This window comes from Salmo trutta, chromosome 29 (assembly GCF_901001165.1).
Source record: "Salmo trutta chromosome 29, fSalTru1.1, whole genome shotgun sequence".
NCBI classification, from domain to species: Eukaryota; Metazoa; Chordata; class Actinopteri; order Salmoniformes; family Salmonidae; genus Salmo; species Salmo trutta.
The window spans coordinates 21,276,171-21,299,101 of record NC_042985.1 but is presented as its reverse complement, the minus strand read 5'-3'; the positions used below and the strand labels follow the sequence as shown (position 1 = coordinate 21,299,101).

General features: G+C 41.8%; 1 protein-coding gene across 3 annotated transcripts; it reads left to right on the top strand.

Moving 5' to 3' along the window:
• The first annotated feature begins 19 nt into the window (after positions 1–19).
• On the top strand, positions 20–22,902 carry LOC115167113 (kinesin-like protein KIF18A). Of its 3 annotated transcripts, none has more exons than XM_029721215.1 (18): positions 20–140; positions 901–1,233; positions 1,527–1,684; positions 1,857–1,961; positions 2,105–2,215; positions 2,329–2,526; positions 4,948–5,127; positions 5,366–5,440; positions 5,550–5,659; positions 6,510–6,672; positions 6,828–6,992; positions 9,147–9,268; positions 10,092–10,360; positions 12,984–13,043; positions 20,717–21,122; positions 21,552–21,641; positions 21,761–21,858; positions 22,480–22,902. In XM_029721215.1, the coding sequence occupies exons 2-18, from the start codon at positions 924–926 to the stop codon at positions 22,614–22,616; spliced, it is 2,757 nt and encodes a 918-aa protein (XP_029577075.1). In that variant the 5' UTR covers positions 20–140; positions 901–923; the 3' UTR covers positions 22,617–22,902. The 3 variants fall into 3 exon arrangements, with proteins under 3 accessions (XP_029577075.1, XP_029577074.1, XP_029577073.1); XM_029721214.1 differs by having other exon boundaries at positions 20–233; positions 4,951–5,127; XM_029721213.1 differs by having other exon boundaries at positions 20–233.
• The last annotated feature ends 29 nt before the right edge of the window (positions 22,903–22,931 follow it).

The following is a 22,931-nucleotide window of genomic DNA, read 5'->3' as shown; positions in this document are numbered from 1 at the left end:
AAGGTGCATAGCCAATCAGCTGTTGCGAAGGAAGAGTGGGCTTGTTTTTGAAAAGACGCGCTGGTCTTGGGAGAAAAAGTAGCAGTGGCAGTATTTGCTAGCGAGCCACAATTGCAAATGTGAAACAATTATAGTCAAAGGTAAGCTGTGGATGTATTATACTTCGCTCCAGAACAGAAGTCATGTTTATGATGTATTTTACAACTCGCAGCACTTGCTGTTTTCGCTCGGAGGTGAGCTTCTATGACTCTTTGTTGACTGCTAATGTTAGCTAGCCACAACAAGGCACTACGGGCGACGACTACACGAGACATTCAAGTCGCCCTGTTCTTTATGTAACAACATATTTGTATATGTTCACTGCTTAAAATGTAACGTTGTCGGATGCAAGTAGTTAACTATGTTATTACTTATTAAGCTGGAGACTCTTACCTCCCTCACTAGCTTTAAGCACCAGCTGTCAGAGCAGCTCACAGATCACTGCACCTGTACATAGCTCATCTGTAAATAGCCCATCCCCATACTGTATTTATTTATTTATCTTGCTACTTTGCACCCCAGTATCTCAACTCTTATCCTACCTCATTTGCACATGCTGTATATAGATTTTTCTACTGTATTATTGATTGTATGTTTGTTTATTCCATGTGTAGCTCTGTGTTGTTGTATGTGTCGAACTGCTTTGCTTTATCTTGGCCAGGTCGCAGTTGCAAATGAGAACTTGTTCTCAACTAGCCTACCTGGTTAAATAATGGTGAAATAAATAAAAATGATATCTGGCCACGCCCAATTCCACAAAGCCTGTGCTCTGCTCCACTCCATTGGAGTATATCAGAAACATCCTTCACTGTGGAGTTTAGTCAGCTAAAGCATCTTCCTTGTGATCTCTCTCTCAACTAGATCAATACACAATAAGAAGAGTCATGGACGTGTGCAGCCATGTCAAAGTGGTTGTTCGTGTGCGGCCAACTAATGACAATGAGAAGTGTGAGAACTTCAGAAATGTGGTCCAAGTTGTGGACAACCACATGCTAATATTTGACCCCAAGGAACAGCAAATTACATCTTTTGGGGGACCAAGAGTTCGAAACAGAGATGTCAACAAGAGAGCCAATAAGGACCTGAAATTTGTCTTTGATAATGTTTTTGGGGAGGATTCTTCTCAGGTGGATATCTTTGAGAACACCACTAAAAGGATACTTGATGGAGTGTTGAATGGCTTTAACTGTACAGGTAATAAAATATGCCTGAGCCTACTAATCTTTACAGGACTACACCGTCTGATTAGTAGGCCTATGGCTATGTGCACATTGAGACAGATGTTGTGAAAACAGTGTTGCAAATAGCTTAATTTAAATTAATGTCATTAGTATACTACAGTAGCCTACATCTTTGTACCCCATTTAGCAGTTAAATTCCAATAGATTTGGTGTCACATTTAAACCTACCAAAATCAGATTTATTTTAATTTGAAGTGGAAGTTTTGATCATGTTTTAATTACTAATCCTTCTCTGAAACGTTGCAGTCTTTGCTTATGGCGCAACAGGAGCAGGAAAGACACACACCATGTTGGGCTCAAGCAATGACCCGGGTGTGATGTATCGCACCATGACAGAGCTCTTCAACCGTATGGATCAAGTCAAGGAAGAGAAAATATTCGATGTAGCATTTTCTTATCTTGAGGTGACTTTGGTTTTGTCTGTCTGATTTTACAAGTAATACATTTACACAGAAATCAAGGAATAATCTTCCTCCATCATACCTGGGAATTAAAGAAACACATTTTATTAATGAGCAATCAGAAGTTAAATTGTCAATAGAAACCAGTCAAGTTTTTGTCATAACTGGTTTGCAGGTCTATAATGAGCAGATCCGGGACCTCTTGGCTAATGTGGGCCCTCTTGCAGTGAGGGAGGACCCCTCGAATGGAGTGGTTGTCCAAGGCCTTACTCTGCACCAGGTTAGTGATCGACAGGTTATTTGTTGTGTCTGTCAGGTGTGTTTGTTGTCCTTTTTTCCTTAGTTGAATGAATTTACATCTATTTTTAATGGATGTGTACTGATTTTATTTGTTTAAAAGTATTCATGTGACCTATTTTGTAGCCTAAGTCTGCTGAGCACATCCTTGAAGCTTTGGATTATGGCAATCGGAATAGAACGCAGCACCCCACTGACATGAATGCCACCTCGTCACGGTCCCATGCTGTATTTCAGGTAGGCTATTTCAATAGAGTGGCGTCATCTACCTTTCCTCCTTTACCAGACGGCAAGCAGGTTTAGTCACTGAACAGGTGAAGATGAAATTGTTGGTGTTCTTGTCCCACTAGATTTACTTGAAGCAACAGGACAGGACGGCCAGCCTTAATCCAAATGTCCGTGTGGCCAAAATGAGCCTGATTGACCTCGCTGGCTCCGAGCGAGCAAGTGCCACTAACGCAAAGGGAGCACGTCAACGGGAAGGCGCTAACATCAACCGTTCACTCCTTGCCCTGGGAAATGTCATCAATTCTCTGGCTGACCCTAAGGTATGTGTAAAGCATCTTGATTCATGTTTCTTATTGAATATGAGAAATTATTCAAAGTAAATGTTTCTGCTCACAGAATTCAATATAATTCAAGAAGGTGGTTGATCTTTTGACAATAACACCCACAGGCATTTCTGTGAGACTCGTAAGCAATGTTGAGCAGGCCTTGGTGCTGCTACCTCACCACTGAGAATACACAAACTTATATCTAGATTTAACACTAAGACAGGTGTGTCAAACTAATTTTGCCCTGGGGGCCGCATTCGGTGTTCGAAGTCCAGAGGGACGCACTGAAATGTATATTTCCTTGCCATCAAAATTTGCTAAAGATAGTCCTCTATCCATCATTTTTGGAATTTTCAATGCTCCCGGATTGTCTGGCTTTCATTTCTGGGATTATTAGCGAGCTGGACACAGTCAAGAAACTGTATGAATGTAGGATCATTATAATTTCTACACAGTTTTCATTTGGTTTTAGTCATTTTAAACTATTGAGTTCATTCCCCCCACACACTTTTATCCAAAGCAACTTAGTCATGTGTGCATAGATTTTATTTATGGGTGGTCCCGGTAATTGAACCCACTACTGTGGTGTTACAACTGATTACATATGTTTATCTCACCGGTGAATGGTGTTAGGGTTATCCCTTGCTGTTGTTCATTTTCACTGTGCCAGCTGATTTCTGTGGTCACTGCATTTTTTTAAGATCATTTTTTTCTTGTTGTGGATATTTAGGTCGGTCTAGTCTAATTTATTCTGCCTTCATTTAGTTTGTATGTTGTTTAATTGATTGCAATTTTACATCACACTGGCAGCAATACTCCCCTGCTCTGTCATTGCCAGAAAAAAAGTGAGCAGCTCCCTGTGACTCAAGGAGCCTTGCTTGGTCTGTTAGCAAGCCAAGTATTTGGGTAATATTTCATTCCAGTTGCATACATTAACCTGTCACTGAGTCTTCTTGGTTTACCACTGACCCTGGGGATTCCACAAGCAGGCCACATGCATTTAGGAAATGCTGCACAAACATGCCACGCAGTACTTAAATGTATTTTTATTATGCCACCATTGTTCGCTGTAGGGAATGATACCTTGATGTCCCAGCTAGGACTGGTCCCATGGCCATGAATTGCAGTTGCACATTTAGCCTTTGTGGTTTTCTCCATTGGCCCATTCCCTCTCTCTCTCAGGCTGTTTCTCTGTACATTGTAAATCTTGCTCTGACGAAAGACTAACTCTGCTTAATTGGGACAACCTCCTTTTAGCTGCAAACTTTGAGCTCCCATAGGATCAGCTGGAAATATAAGGGTTTCCTGATTCCAGATGTAGGTTTCGGCCAGGGAGAACAGCTGGGCAGCCCATTGCAGATCACTTTTCCTCTGCAAGTTCCTGGTAATTCCTGCCATTTGAATCTCCATGCGACTGTGACTCACCTGAACAGATGTAATGTACTCAAGACGCATCTGTGCCATTAGTGAAGCCAGGCTGAATTCAGACCTAGCACATTCACACCAGCAGAAGATAATGTGCTTGGGCGTTTTCATATTCTATAGAAATGAACGGTATCTGTCTGCCAGGAACCTGTTTATGGAAACAAATAGTTACTGTCTACCAAAGTAAAAATAAGAATGTGTGTATATACAAAACATTAAGAATACCTTCCTAATATTGAGTTGCACCCCCTCAATTTGTCAGGGCATGGACTCTACAAGGTGTCGAAAGCGTTCCACAGGGATGCTGGCCCATGTTGACTCCAGTGCTTCCCACAGTTGGCTGGATGTTCTTTGGCTGGTGGACCATTCTTGATACACACTGGAAACTGTTGAGCATGTAAAACCCAGCAGTGTTGCAGATCTTGACACAAACGGGTGTTTCCTGGCACCTACTACCATACCTCGTTCCAAAGCACCTAAGTATTATGCCTTGCCCATTCACCCTTTGAGTGGCACACATACACAATCCATCTGTCAATTGTCTCAAAGCTTAAAAATAATTATTTAACCTGTCTCCTCACCTTCATCTACTCTGATTTTGAAGTGGATTTTACAAGTGACTTCAATCTTCAATAAGGGATCGTAGCTTTCACCTGGTCAGTCTGTCATGGAAAGAGCAGGTGTTCTTAATGTTTTGTACATTCAGTGTATGACTTCTAAAACGGCCCCCTATACAGCATTATTAGTGTGTTGTCCCATTGTCACTGGACATTTACTGTATGAGTCCCAAGGGGTCATAGGACTGTGGTCAATTGCATTTTAACGCAAGCAAGTTGGAATGAATTGGTATAAATAAAAAAGCATTTATGTTCTCTGTGGTTTGTCAGACCTTTACCAATCCCAAACCTGAATGTGTAGGCCTAACCTTTTCCTGTTTTGCACTTTTACTCTTTTCTCAGGCTAATGTTGCTTTTGCTTCATTTATTTTAGCAGAGTAAGAAAGCCCACATACCATACAGGGACAGCAAGCTAACACGACTCCTTAAAGATTCTCTTGGCGGGAACTGCAGGACGGTCATGATCGCCAACATTAGCCCCTCCTCCAAATCTTATGACGACACCCACAACACACTGAAATACGCCAACAGGGCCAAAAAGATCAAATCATCGGTCAGTAAACTACTCGCCCATCCCAACAATGTTATAGGATTTACTCAGGCCTCTTTGGCCGTGCTCTCCTTAGTGTACCTTCATTTGTAATAAACTCTGTTTTTAAAAGCCAAACATGAGTTCAGAGGTGGTTTTGATAGTGAAACTTGTACTACATGGCATTTCTTACAATATTTATGTTTGTAATGCCTCTCTTTCTCCTTCCATACATTTTTACATGCATCTACCTGTTCTTTAGCTCAAGAGGAATGTTGTCAGCTTGGACAGTCACATCGGCCAGTATGCAGTGATATGTGAGAGTCAGCGAGAAGAGGTAATATAAGACAAAGCACCAATCTCTACTACACAGACTGGAGGCCCTTAGGTTCCGAAAATGTGTGGACATACATTTCACATTTTATCAACAGTTTATGCCATTTCAGATCGTTCAGTTGAAGAAGAAGTTGAAAGAGTATGAGGAGAGGAAGATGGACCCTCTTGTTCCTGGAGGCTCTAATACCATCTCCAGTCAGAACCAAACAGAGATTCACAAGTAGGTACTTGTTTCTTGAACCAATGTGCATGCAACAACCGAAAGGCAAAACTTGTATTTATACAGTAATACAAGTTCTGTTATGCGTAATATGCAACCATACTTGAGTGTCCTTTAAACTTGTACACTTTAATTGAAATCCATAGATAATTTATAATGTTGAGGGAAAGTACAAAGCCCAAGGACCTGGGCTTTGGGTGGAGAGTTTGCTCTGGAATTTTGATATGGGAAGCTGTGAGCCACATAAAAAATAAAACTACACATATAATATATCGATATTAGTTAAAAACGTCCTTCCTTCACTCCCCTCCAAGCAAGCGCTGCAGTGGCGTCTGTTTAAAAAGGGAGAGAGGGGAAGGGAAGGGGGGTGGAGCTGAATGAGTCTCATTCCCACGCATTTCATTCACCGGCATCAGAATTCACAACTCGCACAATGTGAGGCTCTGAAGAGAGGCAGCATGCTTCTCACACAATTAAAAATTCATCAGTCTGGCAAGGCCACGGCGGCTCCTACGTCACAGGGGTTACATTGGAGAGTGCAGTCACATCTCAGCGGCTGCTCTCCACTGTCTGTTTATTTATTTACCTGCATATCCCTCTTCCTTTACCAGAATGAGACATTGTTGCAAGGCCTCTGCCTTATTGGGTGAAAGCTGCTCAGGGTGATCCAGGGCAGCTGCCTGATTTTGAACACTGTTCAACCTGTTGAGTTGTACAATAACATGACATAGTATTTTTACTTGAGTAAGGGCAAACACTGAAAAGTTGTATTTTTATAAACCTTTGCCCTCCATTATTAAGCAAAGACTCCATTTAGCAATAACTGGCTGGTTGCCCTTTTTCTGGACAGGGTGTCAGAGTCCCTACAGAGCATTTTCTCCAGTCGTTCTCAGATCAGGAGGGAGCACCTTGTTCTGGAGCGGCAGCTGAAGGAGAACGAGTTACGTCAGCGCCACAGCGAGGAGTGCAACCAGCAGGCCCAGCTCTTCGGTGCCAAAGACAAGACTGAGAAGGTCTGAAAAAGACCCTGCTTATCACCATGTCATCTGAGCCAGAAAATGGTCCCAGAAGGAGCTTGTCTTTTATGATGTACCACTGATAGATGGATGTTTAAAGTGCATACACTCCTTTGTCATATCCCAATCTGATAGGCTCTGTTGTTGAATAGGCCACCTGCAAGCACGAGCGCAAGCTGGCTTCCCTGCTCACACAGCAGCAGCACATCCATAAGAGGCTGAAGGAGGCTGAGCTTCGCTTCCTTGAGAACGACGGCTGGCTGCACCGCGTGGAGAATGACGTGAAGCTACTGGTACAGGACTCCCATCCACCAGTGGTGAGGCAACTGCTGGAGGGGTCAGGAGATATGGTAGCGCTTGACCCAGGGGTGGTGTTAGAGTGGTGTGGTATATGGGTTATTATGTTCATGTACTGGTAGGAGAGATGTAGAGGAAGATGGTCCCTCCAGGATTCCGTGATCGTGTTTTTTTTGTGTGTTTTTTTTTTTTTACTAACTCAACAATTCCATGCATATTATGTGAGGGCTTGCAGATTTGACCAATCACCACACTATTTCTGCATAAAACAGTAAAAACAAGGCTACATTATCGCATAAAGCTGACCCATCACTGCCGTACAAAAAGAGGGCTCGCAATTCATGTGACAAATACAATTTGATTTGAAGTGCTTACTTACAAGCTCTTAACCAACAATGCGGTTCAAGAAATATAGTTAAGAAAATATTTACTAAATAAACTAAAGTTTAAAAAAAAGTTACACAATAAATAACAGTAACTAGGCTATGTACAGGGGGTACCGGTACCGAGTCAATGTGCGGGGGTACAGGTTAGTCGAGGTAATTTGACCATATAGGTAGGGGTAAAGTGACTATGCATTGATAATAAACAGCGAGTAGCAGCAGTGTAAAAACAAAAGGGAGGGGGTCAATGTAAATAGTCCGGGTGGCCATTTGATTCAATGTTGAGCAGTCTTATGGCTTGGGGGTAGATGTTGTTAAGGGGCCTTTTGGACCTAGACTTGGCACTCCGGTACTGCTTGCTGTGCGGTAGCAGAGAGAACAGTCTATGACTTTAGTGACTGGAGTCTTTGACAATTTTTTGGGGCCTTCCTCTGACTCTGCCTAGTATATGGGTCCTGGACGGCAGGAAGCTTGGGCCCCAGTGATGTACTGGTCCATACGCACTACCCTCTGTAGCATCTTCAGTCAGATGCTGAGCAGTTGCCATACCAGGCGTTGATGCAACCGGTCAGGATGCCCTCGATGGTGCAGCTGTAGAACTTTTTGAAGATCTGGGGACCCATGCCAAATCTTTTCAGTCTCCTGAGGGGGGAAAAGGCATTGTTATGCCCTCTTCACAAGTTTCTTGGTGTGTTTGGACCATGATAGTTTGTTGGGTATGTCCACGATCAGTTCCTTTGTCTTGCTCACGTTGAGGGAGAGGTTGTTGTCCTGGCACCACACTGCCATGTCTCTGACCTGCTCCCTATTGGCTGGCCATCGTTGTCGTGATCCACTGTTGTGTCGTCGGAAAACTTCATGATGGTATTGGAGTCATGCTTGGCCACGCAGTTGTGGGTGAACAGGGAGTACAGGAGGGGACTAAGCATGCACCCCTGAGGGGCGCCCGTGTTGAGGATCAAGCCACACGTCAACACACACTTTTTTCCCCTCGTCAGTGCATTGTTGCCCCGCAAATATCACAGAAAATCCTCACAAAATCCTGGAGGGATTGGGAAGACTTATTGACAATGCTGCTAATTGTAAGCTACCTAAACTGAGCCATATTTTTGGTTGCTGGATCAGATCCATATAATAAACTAATTGCTAATTATACGTTGAAATGGTTCTACTTATAGTTAAGGTGAACTATCCCTTTTAAATGTTGTTTTTCATCTCCCAGAGAACATTTTAGAAGGGATGGGAACGTGTCACAGGAATTTTACTCTATGCAACCTTTTTTGTTTTTTTTACTTTTGGTTTGTTTGTTTTTGCAAATATGTCTCAACTGTTGTGACAGTTTGTTTTCTTCCATCTGTTCTCCTGGTAATTAGAACTGTGTTTATTTTATTGCTCTTGTTCACTGGTGGATGATTAAGGTGAGTGGATCAATGATCTTTACGCATCCCTCACACAGCCAGTTATCTAAACCATGTAGATGTTTTTTTTCCTCTTTCTCATCCCTCTTCTAGGAAGTGGCACAGAACAATGATTCATCCGCTTGTCAAATGTTCTCTCTGCTGTCGTTTCGTATACTCTTTTACGTCAGAGGTGGATGACAGCTTTTTTTTTTACCCAGAAGACAGGTTCTCAGAGATGAAGCATGGCACAAAATAAACCCCTCAAGACTCATTGTCTTGTGCGTCACTGATGACTCCCTGCCAGCTTGTTCTCTAGCTGTGGTCAGGGTTACTCAATATGTTCCCTCATGGTCATTTCCCCAGCTCTTCCACTTTCCCCTTTCCCCCTCAGGTACTCCAGAAGGACCTTCACTGCCACAGGCTCCAGCTACAGGTAGAGGATCTCAAGCAGCACATTGAGCAAATGACCCACCTTATCGGCATCCAGGACCAGGAGAATAAACAGACTAAAAAGTAGGTCATTTTTCTTTTACAGGGTTAAACACGTAATGTTGTCACCATACCAACATTTGGACTTCGATACCGATATTCATTGTAGTATTTGATACTCTTTACCCCAGCAATACGACAGTGGAAAAATACTTCACTTCCTGTGTAAAACATGTAGCCAAGCCAACGCTCCAGCTGGAGAGCTACTGCGTGTGCAGGCTTTTGTTCCTGTTGAGCAGCTGATTGCTGGAGTCTGATATGCTACAGCAGGGCTGGAACAAAAGCCTGGAATTACATATCAGAGTTGAATCATCCACCTGTATCCATTGAAGACAGAGAGTGGAAATGCAGTGATATTACCATAAGATGGCCTTAAGTCTTAAAGGGGTTTGTTAGACTTTTCAGACCTGTAAAGTGGACTTAATCCACTTTATAACATCTGTTGTACAGATATTGCTACATGTTTTAGAAGGTATCTTCAGGCCTAATCCTACATGAATGGGCAAATATGGTCAGGTAGACACAGGCATATTAAGATGGAAATGATATTAAATAATATTTATGAATAATTGAGTATGAGTAGTGACTCGCACTGTACTATGTGAGTATGAATGGCTGTGTGCCATCCATACCTGTGTCGTACAATACCTCCAGAGAATGTACAGTGTCGTTGTTGGTTACTTATATGACTTAGTGAATAGAGAGTATTAGTCTTTTGAATTATACTATACTCGGTGTTGCATACATATGCAACAAAATTAACTTTGGCACCTTTTACACTATAAATTGTGATACTGACTCAACAGAACATCTTTTAAGCTTGAGTTTCATGCTTTCTTCTGTTCAGAATGGTGCACATGCTGCTGCCTGCCTACAGCAGACAGTACTGGACGCTGAGGGGGTCGGGCCTGGTCACAGCTGCCGACGAGGCTGAGAACCAGGACCTGGAGCACCTGGTCCTCAGGGAGAGGGGTGTGGTGTGGGCCGATCAGGAGAAGGCAGGGCAGCAGAAGGACGAGGAGACCCAGGCTGAGGGTTCCAGGCTTAGGCCAGAGCTCGCACCCATCCTGTCATTTTCACACCTCATCTGTCCCCATCAAAACAGTCCCTGCAGTAGTAAGTCATGACTTCACACCTTAGTTGTCTTAAAAACGCAGAATTAGCTTCAACTCCCTGTGACAACAATGACATGTAATTTCCACCTGAGGGGTATACTACCATGCCCATTCTTTCTAGAAAATCTAAATATATTTTGGCAAGTTAGCTGGCCAATGATCTTGCTTTGTAGTATAACCCCCTGGTCCACTGTTTAATCATCTATTGTAGTGCTTTATTTTCAGGCCACCAGTGGCCATACAGCAATATCTAGTGGCCCTGGGCTATTGGGCTCTATTTACTATTGATCATGGGAGCCTACACACACAGGAGCCACCATTCTCCAGGTCCTATCACACCCTGTATAACCCAGCACCAGTGCGCCATCAGGCCTCCTTTCATGACATTCAGCCCCTAGGAGACAATGGAGCGTGAACCAAAGCTGGCCAGCAATACTTAATTACTATGTTGCTGTCCATCAAATGTCAGCAGGTGCACCCCGCACCTGTCCCCCTGCACCCGTCACATGCTTGTTTCCCTGTATCTTTTATTTTGTATTTTTGGCCAATGTCCACTTGTGCTTGTAGTTGAGTGATATCCTGTAATTTGACCCCCCTTTTACAAGCCATGAGCACAAATGTATGATACCAGATCTGTTTGTTCTATTCCCTCCATTTTCACCTTGCAATGACTATCCTGAAGACTACTGTTATTAATTATTTAAAGCTACATTTATTGAAAGGCCCAGTGTAGTCAAAAATGTGATTTTCTGCATTTTATATATATATATATATTTCCACACTATGAAATTGTAAAAATTATGATAATTCCCTTTTAGTTTAAGAAAAGACTGCCTAAATCTCTGCCTGTTTTGGTGGGATAGCATTTTGGCCTGCCTGGTGACATCACCAAGTGGTAAATTAGTTAATAAGAAAGAGTTCCAAACCTCTCTGCCAATAACAGCTAGTTTTCCCTTCCCCATTCAGGCCACCCCCAGACAGTCCTAGAAAACTTCTTGCTTCAGAAATTGCTCTTTGCTAAGAAGCTTTTTTTGTTTCTTTGTTTTCAATTTAAATGGTTAAAATCAAGGTAAGGAACTTACTTGTTACCCATGAAATTATTTCATATTTTGATAAAAATGGCTGCATTGAACTTTTAACCCCTTACACTTGTGGGAATTAGATAGGGATAGAGCTAAATGTAAATGTTTCTTATAGAAAAATATGAAAATGTATAACCATGGTAGAAATGTAAAGGGAACAGTGGAGATTATGGGAAAATGATTAGTCTTAAGGTTAGGCCAACTGTTCAGCTGACACAAGACTCAATCCAAACATTACACCGTTGATTTTATGTGCGTTTTTAAATTTACTGTAATTATTTGCCGCATTTGTTTTTTAACAAAATCCGAAAATTCTCCCCACAGTAAAATGCTAAGAATATTCTTGGGAAATTTGAGATAAGTGCAACAAAAGACAAAAACATTACATAGGTTTGAGTGGGAGGTCTAACTGATGTTTCCAAGTGGTCACACACCTCAAGTGTGCACAGTTCCAAATTCATTTCAATGCAGTTTTATGACTCAGAAGTCCTCAACTATACATCGCTTTTTTGAGCTCTCATAGCTGTGCCCTTTAGGAATTAGAGCAAGCACACTTGTAGTTGTTTTATCTGGAATACAGCCCTGCATCCTCGCCTTTACACAATTATTGTTGCTTACACAATCCAAAAACAGTCCATTTTTATAAATCACAATCTGGGTCAGGTGGGTGAAATTTGAGCGCTTGTTCTATTGCCAATATGAGTAGCAAAATTATAAAATAGGATCTTAGTGTTAGGCTTTCACAAAGCAATTCAGAGAAACAGATTGTCATTTTGTGTGCACGGAATGGATTCATGAGTAAATTCAAATGCGTGGTCTGCTGCAAATACAACAAACCGGCTCATTCTGTTCAGGACAACCCAGGGTATAATGCCATGTTATCTTGTAACTGTACATCAAACATAGTAATCATAAATGTTGACAATGTATATTACATGAGTTTTATGATATGGAAATGTGAAGTGCACGCTTGTATGACATCAAAGCGGTATTTATTATAATCCTTAGCGTCTCATCTTTCAAAATACATAGAGTCCTTGCAATTTACAGCATTTCCCTCACTCAGACAGAACATTTTCTAAAGTTGCCCAATTAGCGGGAGGGATGGGGGCCACTTTTTGTTGTGTGAGGTGCTCAAGTTCAGAACGGCTTTCAGTCAAAATCCATACAGAGCTGTGAAGTGCAGAGCCTGAGATCTGACATCATTTATAGCATGTTACTGTACAACCATTACGTTCCAATTTAGGAGCTTATCAATGTCCAAATCTGCCATTTTCGTCCCATATGCGGATACAAGTGTAAAGGGCTATCCATTCTTTAACCAGGCAAGTGTGCAACAGTAGATTCTGCTGCGCAGTTCATGATGACTATTCACATTTGCCACAGCCAAATGCTGAGGCACGATTGTGTCTGTTCTATTGATAACTGTGCAGGCTGAGCTGTGATGCTAGTCATGCTGTGTGTTGTGCTGATAACTGGGGGGGTGGCATGGTATTCATGAAGGAGGCTGTGTTGTTGAACATACTGTTGTCTGTCACTCAGGTGCTGAGAAACATAAGAGGAGAGTCTCGCTGCGCCTTCAACCCAATCCATCATCGAAAGGTAAACCTGTCTTTACTCTCCCTCAGGCCTGCTAACCTGGTCATTAATCTAACAGCTTGCCACATGGAATCCTTCATAGTGACAGTCAGAGGGGATCAAATATGTCCATCAAAGTCATCACTCCTGTGGTAAAAGCTCTGTTTCAGCTGTTAATTGTTCATCAGCAATTTCAGTTGTGATAAAACTGGTTTCAGGATTCACTAGTATAAACTTGGGGTGTTAACAGAGAAGGCTTGTTTCAGAAGACCACAAAGACTGGAATGGTTAAAATAATGAACTGGCAATATTAAACATCCCCACTGTAGTGGTCAAACTGAAGTGTGACCATGAGTGGTATTGATCTATGGATTAAGTGTTTTTTATTGTTTTATTCCCACTAATCACTGGTGTTTAGTGTAACAACTTAGTTTCCCTTCTGCCATCCTCAAGAGATGATGGGACATCAATTGGCACTTCAACTGATTCTTAAACGAGGAAAAATAAAATAGGCAATCTGTAAATAAACTACAAAAAGTATTCCGACATGAAATAGAATTTGATTTCCAGTTGTGCAGCACTGCAGACTTTCTGGTCTGGAACTAAAGATATTTTGTGAAAATGAAATGACACTTGAGACCCCTTTAGAGAAAGAAAAGGACTGGGAAAACCTTTAGGGAAGTATGTGAAATATGGCCGTCCAAATTGTCTGTAATGATATTTTCTGCTGAACAGGTGGTCTACATTTGATTGAAACACATTGTGGGAAACGTCAGCTACAGATTTAAAGAAAACAACACCAGATGACCACAGCGCAACAGGAAATTGCTTTAAAAAACACTTTTTACTAGAGCTGCCACAATTACCGTTTAACCGTCATGAAAATAAAATAACCCTCCTAACAGTTTTAAAACGTGTTTTTTGTGGAACAGCTGACTGAAGACTGGACAGCCGGGCATTTGTGCAGTTGAGTCTGTTTCTGCGGTAACATTGACTGTTAATAACAATGTGATAACGTTCTTGCTCTTTGCCGAAACAAGCAAGGTGTTGTAGAAAACAGGCAGCAGCACATGCAGTCAGGAGCAGAGCAGAGGAGAAGATGTGTGTATTTTATTTTGCTATTCGAGCTGTGATCACGGTCATTTGGCTGACCAATATCCGTCATCCAAAATTCCATGACTGTCATAGCCCTACTTTTTGCATGTCTTATCTACTTAAGAATGTCTTTTTGTGAATTACATGAATGTCTTTAACTTAAGGGTTTATCATAGTCCAAAACCAGCACACATATACACTGCAGTTTTCTAGAATATTGGACCGTTAGCTTTCATACTTTTCTCATTCTGAGTGCAGCTCAAGCAGTTTCTCCAGCTGTCAACACTTTCAAATGAATAGAGGATGCGTACCGGAGACGCGTTGGTTGGGAATTGTAGGGAGGTGTGTGTTCGGGCTTTGTGTCCCCTGCAGATGGTGGTCTCAGAGCCAGGTAGCTATGTCACAATGGGACACTGGACTATCGCTTCTGTGGACTATGATTTACGCTTTTTATATGAAATAAGATCTTATCCAAATCATGTTACCTGTTCGTGTGAAATCTTTGTTTTATTCTGTGTTTGTGTAACTAGCATCAGAGCTTGATAATTGAGTATGGCGATCCTCCCTCTCCAACCTTTTTATTACCGCACCATCTCTAAGTGGATACGAGGGCAGGTCACCACACATGACCCTCTCAATAGTGTTCTGCACCCCGCCAGTCCAATGCCTTGTACCCATCACCTTATCTCCCTTCAGCACAGAATGGCCCACACAATTTCAATCACTCTTCTCTCTCTCTCTCCCCTGCAACCTCGTTCTGTGCCAGTCTTACTTTTTCCTGCTCGATCACTCTCTCCCTCCTTGCCCCCCTCCCCCTTTCTTCCATATCTTGTACTCAGTCAATCCAGCCCTCCCAACCCAGCCTGCTTAAACCTCATTCATGAAAATGTAAATTCACTGCAGGGAAAAGAAGGTAGGCAAGGCAAGCGTAAACGCCCTGCCCCGTCAGCAAGAACAGCAGCAGCGCTATAAAGAGGGAGGCAGCAGCCAAGCGACCCTAATACGGCGCTGTCTCCACCAGAAATAGCACCTCATGCATGTATTAATCCTACAAGCCAAAAATATGTGATTGAAAGAACTTGGCTGCCATTTATTGCCGGGCCAGATCTCCGTCAGAGAAGCAGTACCATTTATCACTGTCCCCTCATCCTGCCTTGCTATCTGAGCTGTGACTCAAATTTCCTAAATATTGCATTCTGCTCTTCACATGAATAAATAGGTCCATTAATCTTCCATATCTCCCCCTCCCTTTTATGATACGCAAATATGTTGTTAAAAATGTGAGCATTGTCACTTAAAAGCTTCTACATTAAACAATTTAGTTGGTTGTTCTATTTTGTCTGTGGGGGGGTGGGGTTAGAGTAGGCAAATTGATATGTCAAATCCACTACCACACAGCTCACATTTCTGGGAATTGCCTCCTCCTCAGTAAAATGTAGTAGGTAGGAAGCGGAGTCACATGGCTGTGGTCAGCAGCATGTAAATGATGCAGCCGCAGTGTCTCACTGCAACAAGTGTCTGCCTCCTCGTGCTCTGATGCAACGTGCTCTCCACTTTACTCTTACACGCCAGCTTTTAAACTCTAACAACCCTGCTTACGTTCTTTTGGTGACATAATCCTCAATCTCAGCCAGGTTTTATCATAGTCTACCTATTCTCGTAAAACATTATATTTATTCATGTTAATACGTTTAAGCTCTTATTACATAATTAAATCCCAAAGTTCTATTCATAACATTTAGGCCGGTTAATGGAAGACACATATATATTAAAACGACTGGTGTATATTAAAAATGAATTATGTAGCCTATATCAATTATTCCCATTTAATCAGTTGTATGTAAAGTTAGTTGTATCTAAGTTAGTCTTGATCAAATGACCAATAATTAACAGTATGTAGTGTGTATGACTCATCCTCACTGATGACTAATATGGTGATCCATTCAGTGTAGCTGTATCCTTTATACGACAGGTTGCTAAGCGTGTGAGTCATCCATTATGGCTAGTGATTTGTGAACCACTTATACCATGAAATAACTTAGGACTAATCATAGGATATGTCTACTCCTGCTTTGTCGGTCATAAGTTGTTTTCCCTCATTCCTTGCTTTGTGTTCCATAAGGATTTTATGTGGCCTTGTTATGTTTGCTTGATTGGTTAAAGGTCCAATGCAGCAGATTTTATCTCCATATCAATTCATTTCTGGATAACAATTAAGTCATCTTACTGTGATTGTATTCCATAAAAATTGTCAAAAGAAGCAAAAATAGCTTCTTATCGAAGAGCAATTTCTCAAGCAAGATTTGTTCTAAGACTGTCTGGGAGTGGACTGAGTGGGGAGGGGAAAACTAGCTGTAATTGGCAGAATGGTTTGGAACTCTCTTATTAGTCTATTAACTAGTTTACCGCCTGGCGATGTCACAGGGCAGGCCAAAACTCCATCCCACCAAAACACTCTTAAATTTCAGTCTTTTCAAACAGCTCTTATTAAACAGTTATTCCAACCTCATAGTGTGGAAATATACACTGAGTTTACAAAACTGTATGAACACTGACCAGACTAACCAGGTGAATCCAGGTGAAAGATATAGTCCCTTATTGAATCCACTTCGATCACTGTAGATGAATGGGAGGAGACTGGTTAAAGAAGGATTTATGAGACAATTGAGACATGGCTTGTGTATGTGTGCCATTGGGGCTGAATAGGCAAGATAAAAGATTTGAAGTGGCAGTGGTCTAAGGCACTACATCACAGTGCTAGCTGCGCCACTAGAGATTCTGGGTTTGGGTCCAGGCTCTGTCGCAGCCGGCCACAACCAGGAGACTCAAGGGGCAGTGCACAATTGGCCCAGCGTCATCCGGGTTAGGGGAGGGTTTGGTCGGCAGGGATGTCATTGTCCCATCGCATACTAGCGACTCCTGTGGCGGGCCAGGCGCAGTACACTCTGAAAATCGTGTTTTGGACTGCACTGGGCTTTTATGTCCTGGTTTCTTTGAAACATCAAATTATATTTTTCTTTTGCCTTACTCGATTTGATTCATTTTCTTCTTTCCCCTACTTAGCCACCTTCCATGTCACAGTAGCTGGGCTTGTCGGGACTGGTGAAACTCAATTTGTGGGCATGAATGTGTCCCGGCCCTTACTCCCTTACACCTCTGATTAATGTCTGCACTGTGTAAAGGTCACCAGGTTCACTTTCTTTGGCTACCTCTACACTTCTCCAACTGCCAAAAGATGAGAACCCATATTAGGCCTACTGCAGACATGGACTTCTCCTTTCAGTATTTTACAGAAAGGTGATTCCTTCATCTTTCAATGGTAGTGATACTCTCTTATTTTTATACCGTCGCCAACTAAGATCTATTCAGATGTGATTGATTTTCTTAAAATATGATTATGGTGCTCTAACACAGGGGTCAAAGTTCTCAAGAGGGTGATTATTTGGGGTATAAAATAACACTCCAGACCACACGAATGTCTAAGACTAGATAGAATGTATGTAGAAATTGTAATGGACATACAGTTGAAGTTTGATGTTTACATACACCTTCGCCAAATAAATTTCAACTAGTAAAAATTCCCTGTTTTAGGTCAGTTAGGATCACCACTTTATTTAAAGAATGTGAAATGTCAGAATAATAGTAGCGAGAATGATTTATTTCAGCTTTTATTTCTTTCATCACATTCCCAGTGGGTCAGAAGTTTACATACACTCAAATTTAGTATTTGGTAGCATTTCCTTTAAATTGTTTAACTTGGGTCAAACGTTTCGGGTAGCCTTCCACACGCTTCCCACAAGAAGTTGGGTAAATTTTGGCATATTCCTCCTGACAGAGCTAGTGTAACTGAGTCAGGTTTGTAGGCCTCCTTGCTCGCACACGCTTTTTCAGTTCTGCCCACACATTTTCTATAGGATTAAGGTCAGGGCTTTGTGATGGTCACTTCAATACCTTGACTTTGTTGTCCTTAAGCCATTTTGCCACAACTTTGGAAGTATGCCCTGGTCATTGTCCATTTGGAAGACCCATTTGCGACCAAGCTTTAACTTCCTGACGGATGTTTTGATGTTGCTTCAATATATCCACCCAATTTTCCTGCCTCATGATGCCATCTATTTTGTGAAGTGCAGCAAAGCACCCCCACAACATGATGCTGCCACCCCCGTGCTTCACGGTTGGGATGGTGTTCTTCGGCTTGCAAGCGTCCCCTTTTTTCCTCCAAACATAACGATGGTCATTATGGCCAAACAGTTCTATTTTTGTTTCATCAGACCAGAGGACATTTCTCCAAAAAGTACGGTCTTTGTCCCTATGTGCAGTTGCAAACTGTGGTCTGGCTTTTTTATGGCGGTTTTGGAGCAGTGGCTTCTTCCTTGCTGAGCGGCATTTCAGGTTATGACGATATAGGACTCGTTTTTCTGTGGATATAGATACTTTTGTACCTGTTTCCTCCAGCAGCTTCACAAGGTCCTTTGCTGTTGTTCTGGGATTGATTTGCACTTTTCGCACCAAAGTACATTCATCTCTATTAGACAGAACGCGTCTCCTTCCTGAGTTGTATGATGGCTGCGTGGTCCTATGGTGTTTATACTTGTGTACTATTGTTTGTACAGATGAACGTGGTACCTTCAGGCGTTTGGAAATTGCTCCCAAGGATGAACCAGACTTGTGGAGGTCTACAATTATTTTTCTGAGATCTTGGCTGATTTCTTTTGATTTTCCCATGATGTCAAGCAGAGAGGCACCGAGTTTGAAGGTAGGCCTTGAAATACATCCACAGGTACACCTCCAATTGACTCAAATGATGTCAATTAGCCTATCAGAAGCTTCTAAAGCCATTACATCATTTTCTGGAATTTTCCAAGCAGTTTAAAGGCACAGTCAACTTAGTGTATGTAAACTTCTGACCCACTGGAATTGTGATTTAAGTGAAATAATCTGTCTGTAAGTCAGCTAAGTGTATGTAAACTTCCAACTTCAACTGTATGTACCCCTATTTATTTATTTCTAGTTGCAGGTATGCTTATGCCACCATGGATCCCCCTAGCGGTTTTGTGTTTATTTTGACAGTCGTGGAGGGCAGCTAACAATGCATCGACCCAATAAATGCATTCATAAGTAATGGGGCCTGTGTATAGTGGATACACAGGTCACAGAGGTTTGGGTAGGCATATGGAACAATTGTAGTGCTTTGTAATACAGCGCTGGAAATAAAACTAGCTCTCTTGTCTGAGGCCAGTTCAGAGGGGGCGAGTTGTGGAGTGGTTGAAGTTTGTGGAGTGGTTGAAAAACGAGTTTTAATGACTCCAACCTAAGTGTATGTAATCTTCCGACTTCAACTGTATCTATTTTCAAATAACTGCTCTTTTTCATGACCGTAAATCGATTTAGATAAATCGGTCATTAAAAAATCTGTGCTGACCTCCGTTGAATTTCGAAATCCCGATGTGGACCTCGAGCCAAAACGTTTGTCATGGGATTTAAAAAAATAAAAATAATAATAATCCCTGGGCCATGTATGACGTTGCTATGGCAAACTACTGCTACCTGTCCCAGACCTGCTGTCCCAGACCTGCTGGAACCCTGACCTGTTCACCGGACGTGCTACCTGTCCCAGACCTGCTGTTTTCAACTCTCTAGAGACAGCAGGAGCGGTAGAGATACTCTCAAAGATCGGCTATGAAAAAGCCAACTGACACTTACTCTTGAGTTGCTGACTTGTTGCACCCTTGACAACTACTATGATTATTATTATTTGACCATGCTGGTCATTTATGAACATTTGAACATCTTGGCCATGTGCTGTTATAATCTCCACCCGGCACAGCCAGAAGAGGACTGGCCACCCCTCATGGCCTGGTTCCTCTCTAGGTTTCTTCCTAGGTTTTGGCCTTTCTAGGGGGTTTTTCCTAGCCACCGTGCTTCTACACCTGCATTGCTTACTGTTTGGGGTTTTAGGCTGGGTTTCTGTACAGCACTTTGATTTGATTTGTTAGTGAATACCCACATGCTGAAGCCGACAGCCTACTGTGATTTAGACTGGATAATGCATTCTTATCTTGCACTTGAGCTCAAACTAGTGAACCAAGTAGCAAGGCCTCACCAACCACTAACAGAAAAAGTGTTCTGGCTGAACAGGATGAACCCTGGACCCTCTTCAGGGAGAAGCAAGTTTATAGAAGGCTCCTATATAAATGTGTGCAGAACAGATGTGACTGTTTGTCAAGTAAAATATAGAACTCTTTACCTTATATATCCGCAACATTCCAAAGGTCTTAACACAGTGAATACATTCAAGGTGTATACACTTCCATGTAAGTGCTTGGTGGAGGATGTTTCTAAATTACTTTACAGACATGTTTTATTTTTTATAGAAGTCAGGGTTGAGGTCAATTCAATAAGTGATTTGTAGAGCTAGGCCTAAATTGAAAAATCCTCTAATTGTCAATTACATGGATTGGACTGTATTGAAATGGAATTGACCTTGATGAAGTGTGTTGTGTAACTTGATAGCAATTTATTTGATCATGCATAGGCCAAACTTTGTTAGGTTCTTTGTGGCTTCTTCATAAAAAAGAAATCCTATTGATGTTGTTTTCTAGGCCCAGTGGCCCAGGTGACAGTGATGGAACCCATTCCCAAGAAACCTACCAGGAGGAAGCTGGCAGTGTCTCCACCAAACCCTGGGAGTGTTGTCTCCGCCTCAGCGCAGGTTCCCATGGTCCTCCAGGATGTGTTGAGACAGGAGGGGATGTTTCCACTGCTCTACACTCCAGAGGCCAGTGGTACACTCAACAGGCCATCACTCCTGCCTCTCCAGCACTCTGCAGTCAATGACCCCAACATGACATTTGACATTGAAGATGAAGACAATGAAGCAGCTCTTGCCAATGCTGCCGTCGTCCTTTACCAATGTAGCCCCAATCATCAAGCGGAGTCTTCGTGCCCCTTGAGTCCAAGCCAACAGCAGGCTCCCCGAGCCAATGACATGAGCAAACCCCCCAAAAGGTTGGTGTGGTATTGTCAAAGATGGTCATCATACTCTGTCACTTCAACAGTCCAGTTTAATATTAGCTGCTGAACAATGTAAAACAATGCATATATTCATAGATTAAGACTTTCTCAGTATAATTCATTTTTTTGCCTCTCTTACTATTACAACAATTCACATTTTTATTTTACACATTTTGTCCCAGGAGACAGACTGGCAGAAATTGTATTAGGGTTCGAGCCCCTCCAAGTACTTATTTCTAAACCTTGAGCTCCCTTCCCTTGTCTCTTAAGTTTTAGGTACGAGCAAGTGGCAGTGAGAGAACTCAGAATTGTCTAACGTAAAAGAGTGCTGTACTCATTCCAGTCTGTTTATTTGATTTGGTCACATGTAAGAGACTGTTCAAATATTGAGAAGGAAATTGCCTGACTTGTTGTTTCCCGCAGACTGACGATACCGTCTCTGTTGGACATCCGACATGGCAAGACCTACATGGCCATGACTTCGGCTGTGCAGGGCAAACGCAAAATGAATTGGTAAGTGTGGTTGTGACAGAAAATGTATTTTGAGTATTAGTGAAGGATCAGGGAAGGAAGTGTTGTGCTGCTCAGATATTAACACATTTCATCTCTTGTGTTTCCATCTCCCCCTGTAGCAGCAGCAGAGAGCAGGAAATCCTTTCAGCACCCAAGCGCATAAAGCAGGACCCCACAGTAGTAGCAAGCAGACCACTAAGAGTGCGTCGTTTTGCTGGTGAGTGCAACAATACCAGTATTTCTCCCCTGAAGTGACCCAGAGAAAGAGTGTAGTTTGCTTTCATTTGCTATTTATAAAAATATATGAAATGTGTGGCTATTTACCCCTCTAAAATCCCCATGTTCAATTCAGTTAGTGGTGCTTACACTCAGAGCTTATGCCTACATCTGTCAGCTGCAACACAAAGTTCAGGGCAGGGCCAGGATATGCCAGAATATGCTTTTTATATTTATTTATATATATATATATATATATATATGCATGTTATGAAGGACACTTGCTTTTAGAAAACCAAGCTGTTTTTAATCTACAATGAAGGAGCTTGTTTGCCTGTTACTTATGGCACTTATTTTCATTTTAAGGATTTTGTTTGGCTTTTGGACAAAACTGCAGAATTTGGTTTCTCATCCGATTGCATACTTTTTGTGTGATGTGTATTAGACAGCAATTTGTTTTATTGTTCGATTTATGCATGTTCAGTAATAAAAAAATAACCAACTTAAAAAATATATATATTTTAAATTATAATGGGATTTTTCACACTGCAAAGGAAAAACATTCAATTTGAAGCTCTCCATACAGACGGGGGCTCTATCTAAGCATTGTGTTTCTCCTTAGGGTCAGAGGAGAACGAGCCCAGAAGAGTTATGAGGAGTGTTTCTGAGGGGAATCTCCACCTCATGGATGTTCAGAGGAAAAAGTCCATATTCTATAAAACCTCCCAGAAATTCAAGAGTGTGACAAAGAGGATGTGAGACCTGCTTTTGACCAGATGTTGCTGATGTCATGTAGAAATTAGGGAATCGTGTGTAGATATGGAGAGAGAAATTAAGTCCTATGGATTTCTTGGATAGTTTTTGCTTGAATTGTGTATGGTTCTGAACTTGTTCTTAGTTTTATTTTTGGTTTTAGAATTCATGTTTTTAATTTGTATTTCCTTCGTTAACATTTGTTGTACAGATAATTTGCTATTTTTATTTAGTAATAAAATGTTTAGATAACTAGTTATGTATGTGGCTGGTTTTCCCATGAATAATTCAACTCGTCCAATCATTTTTTCTCGAATAGTT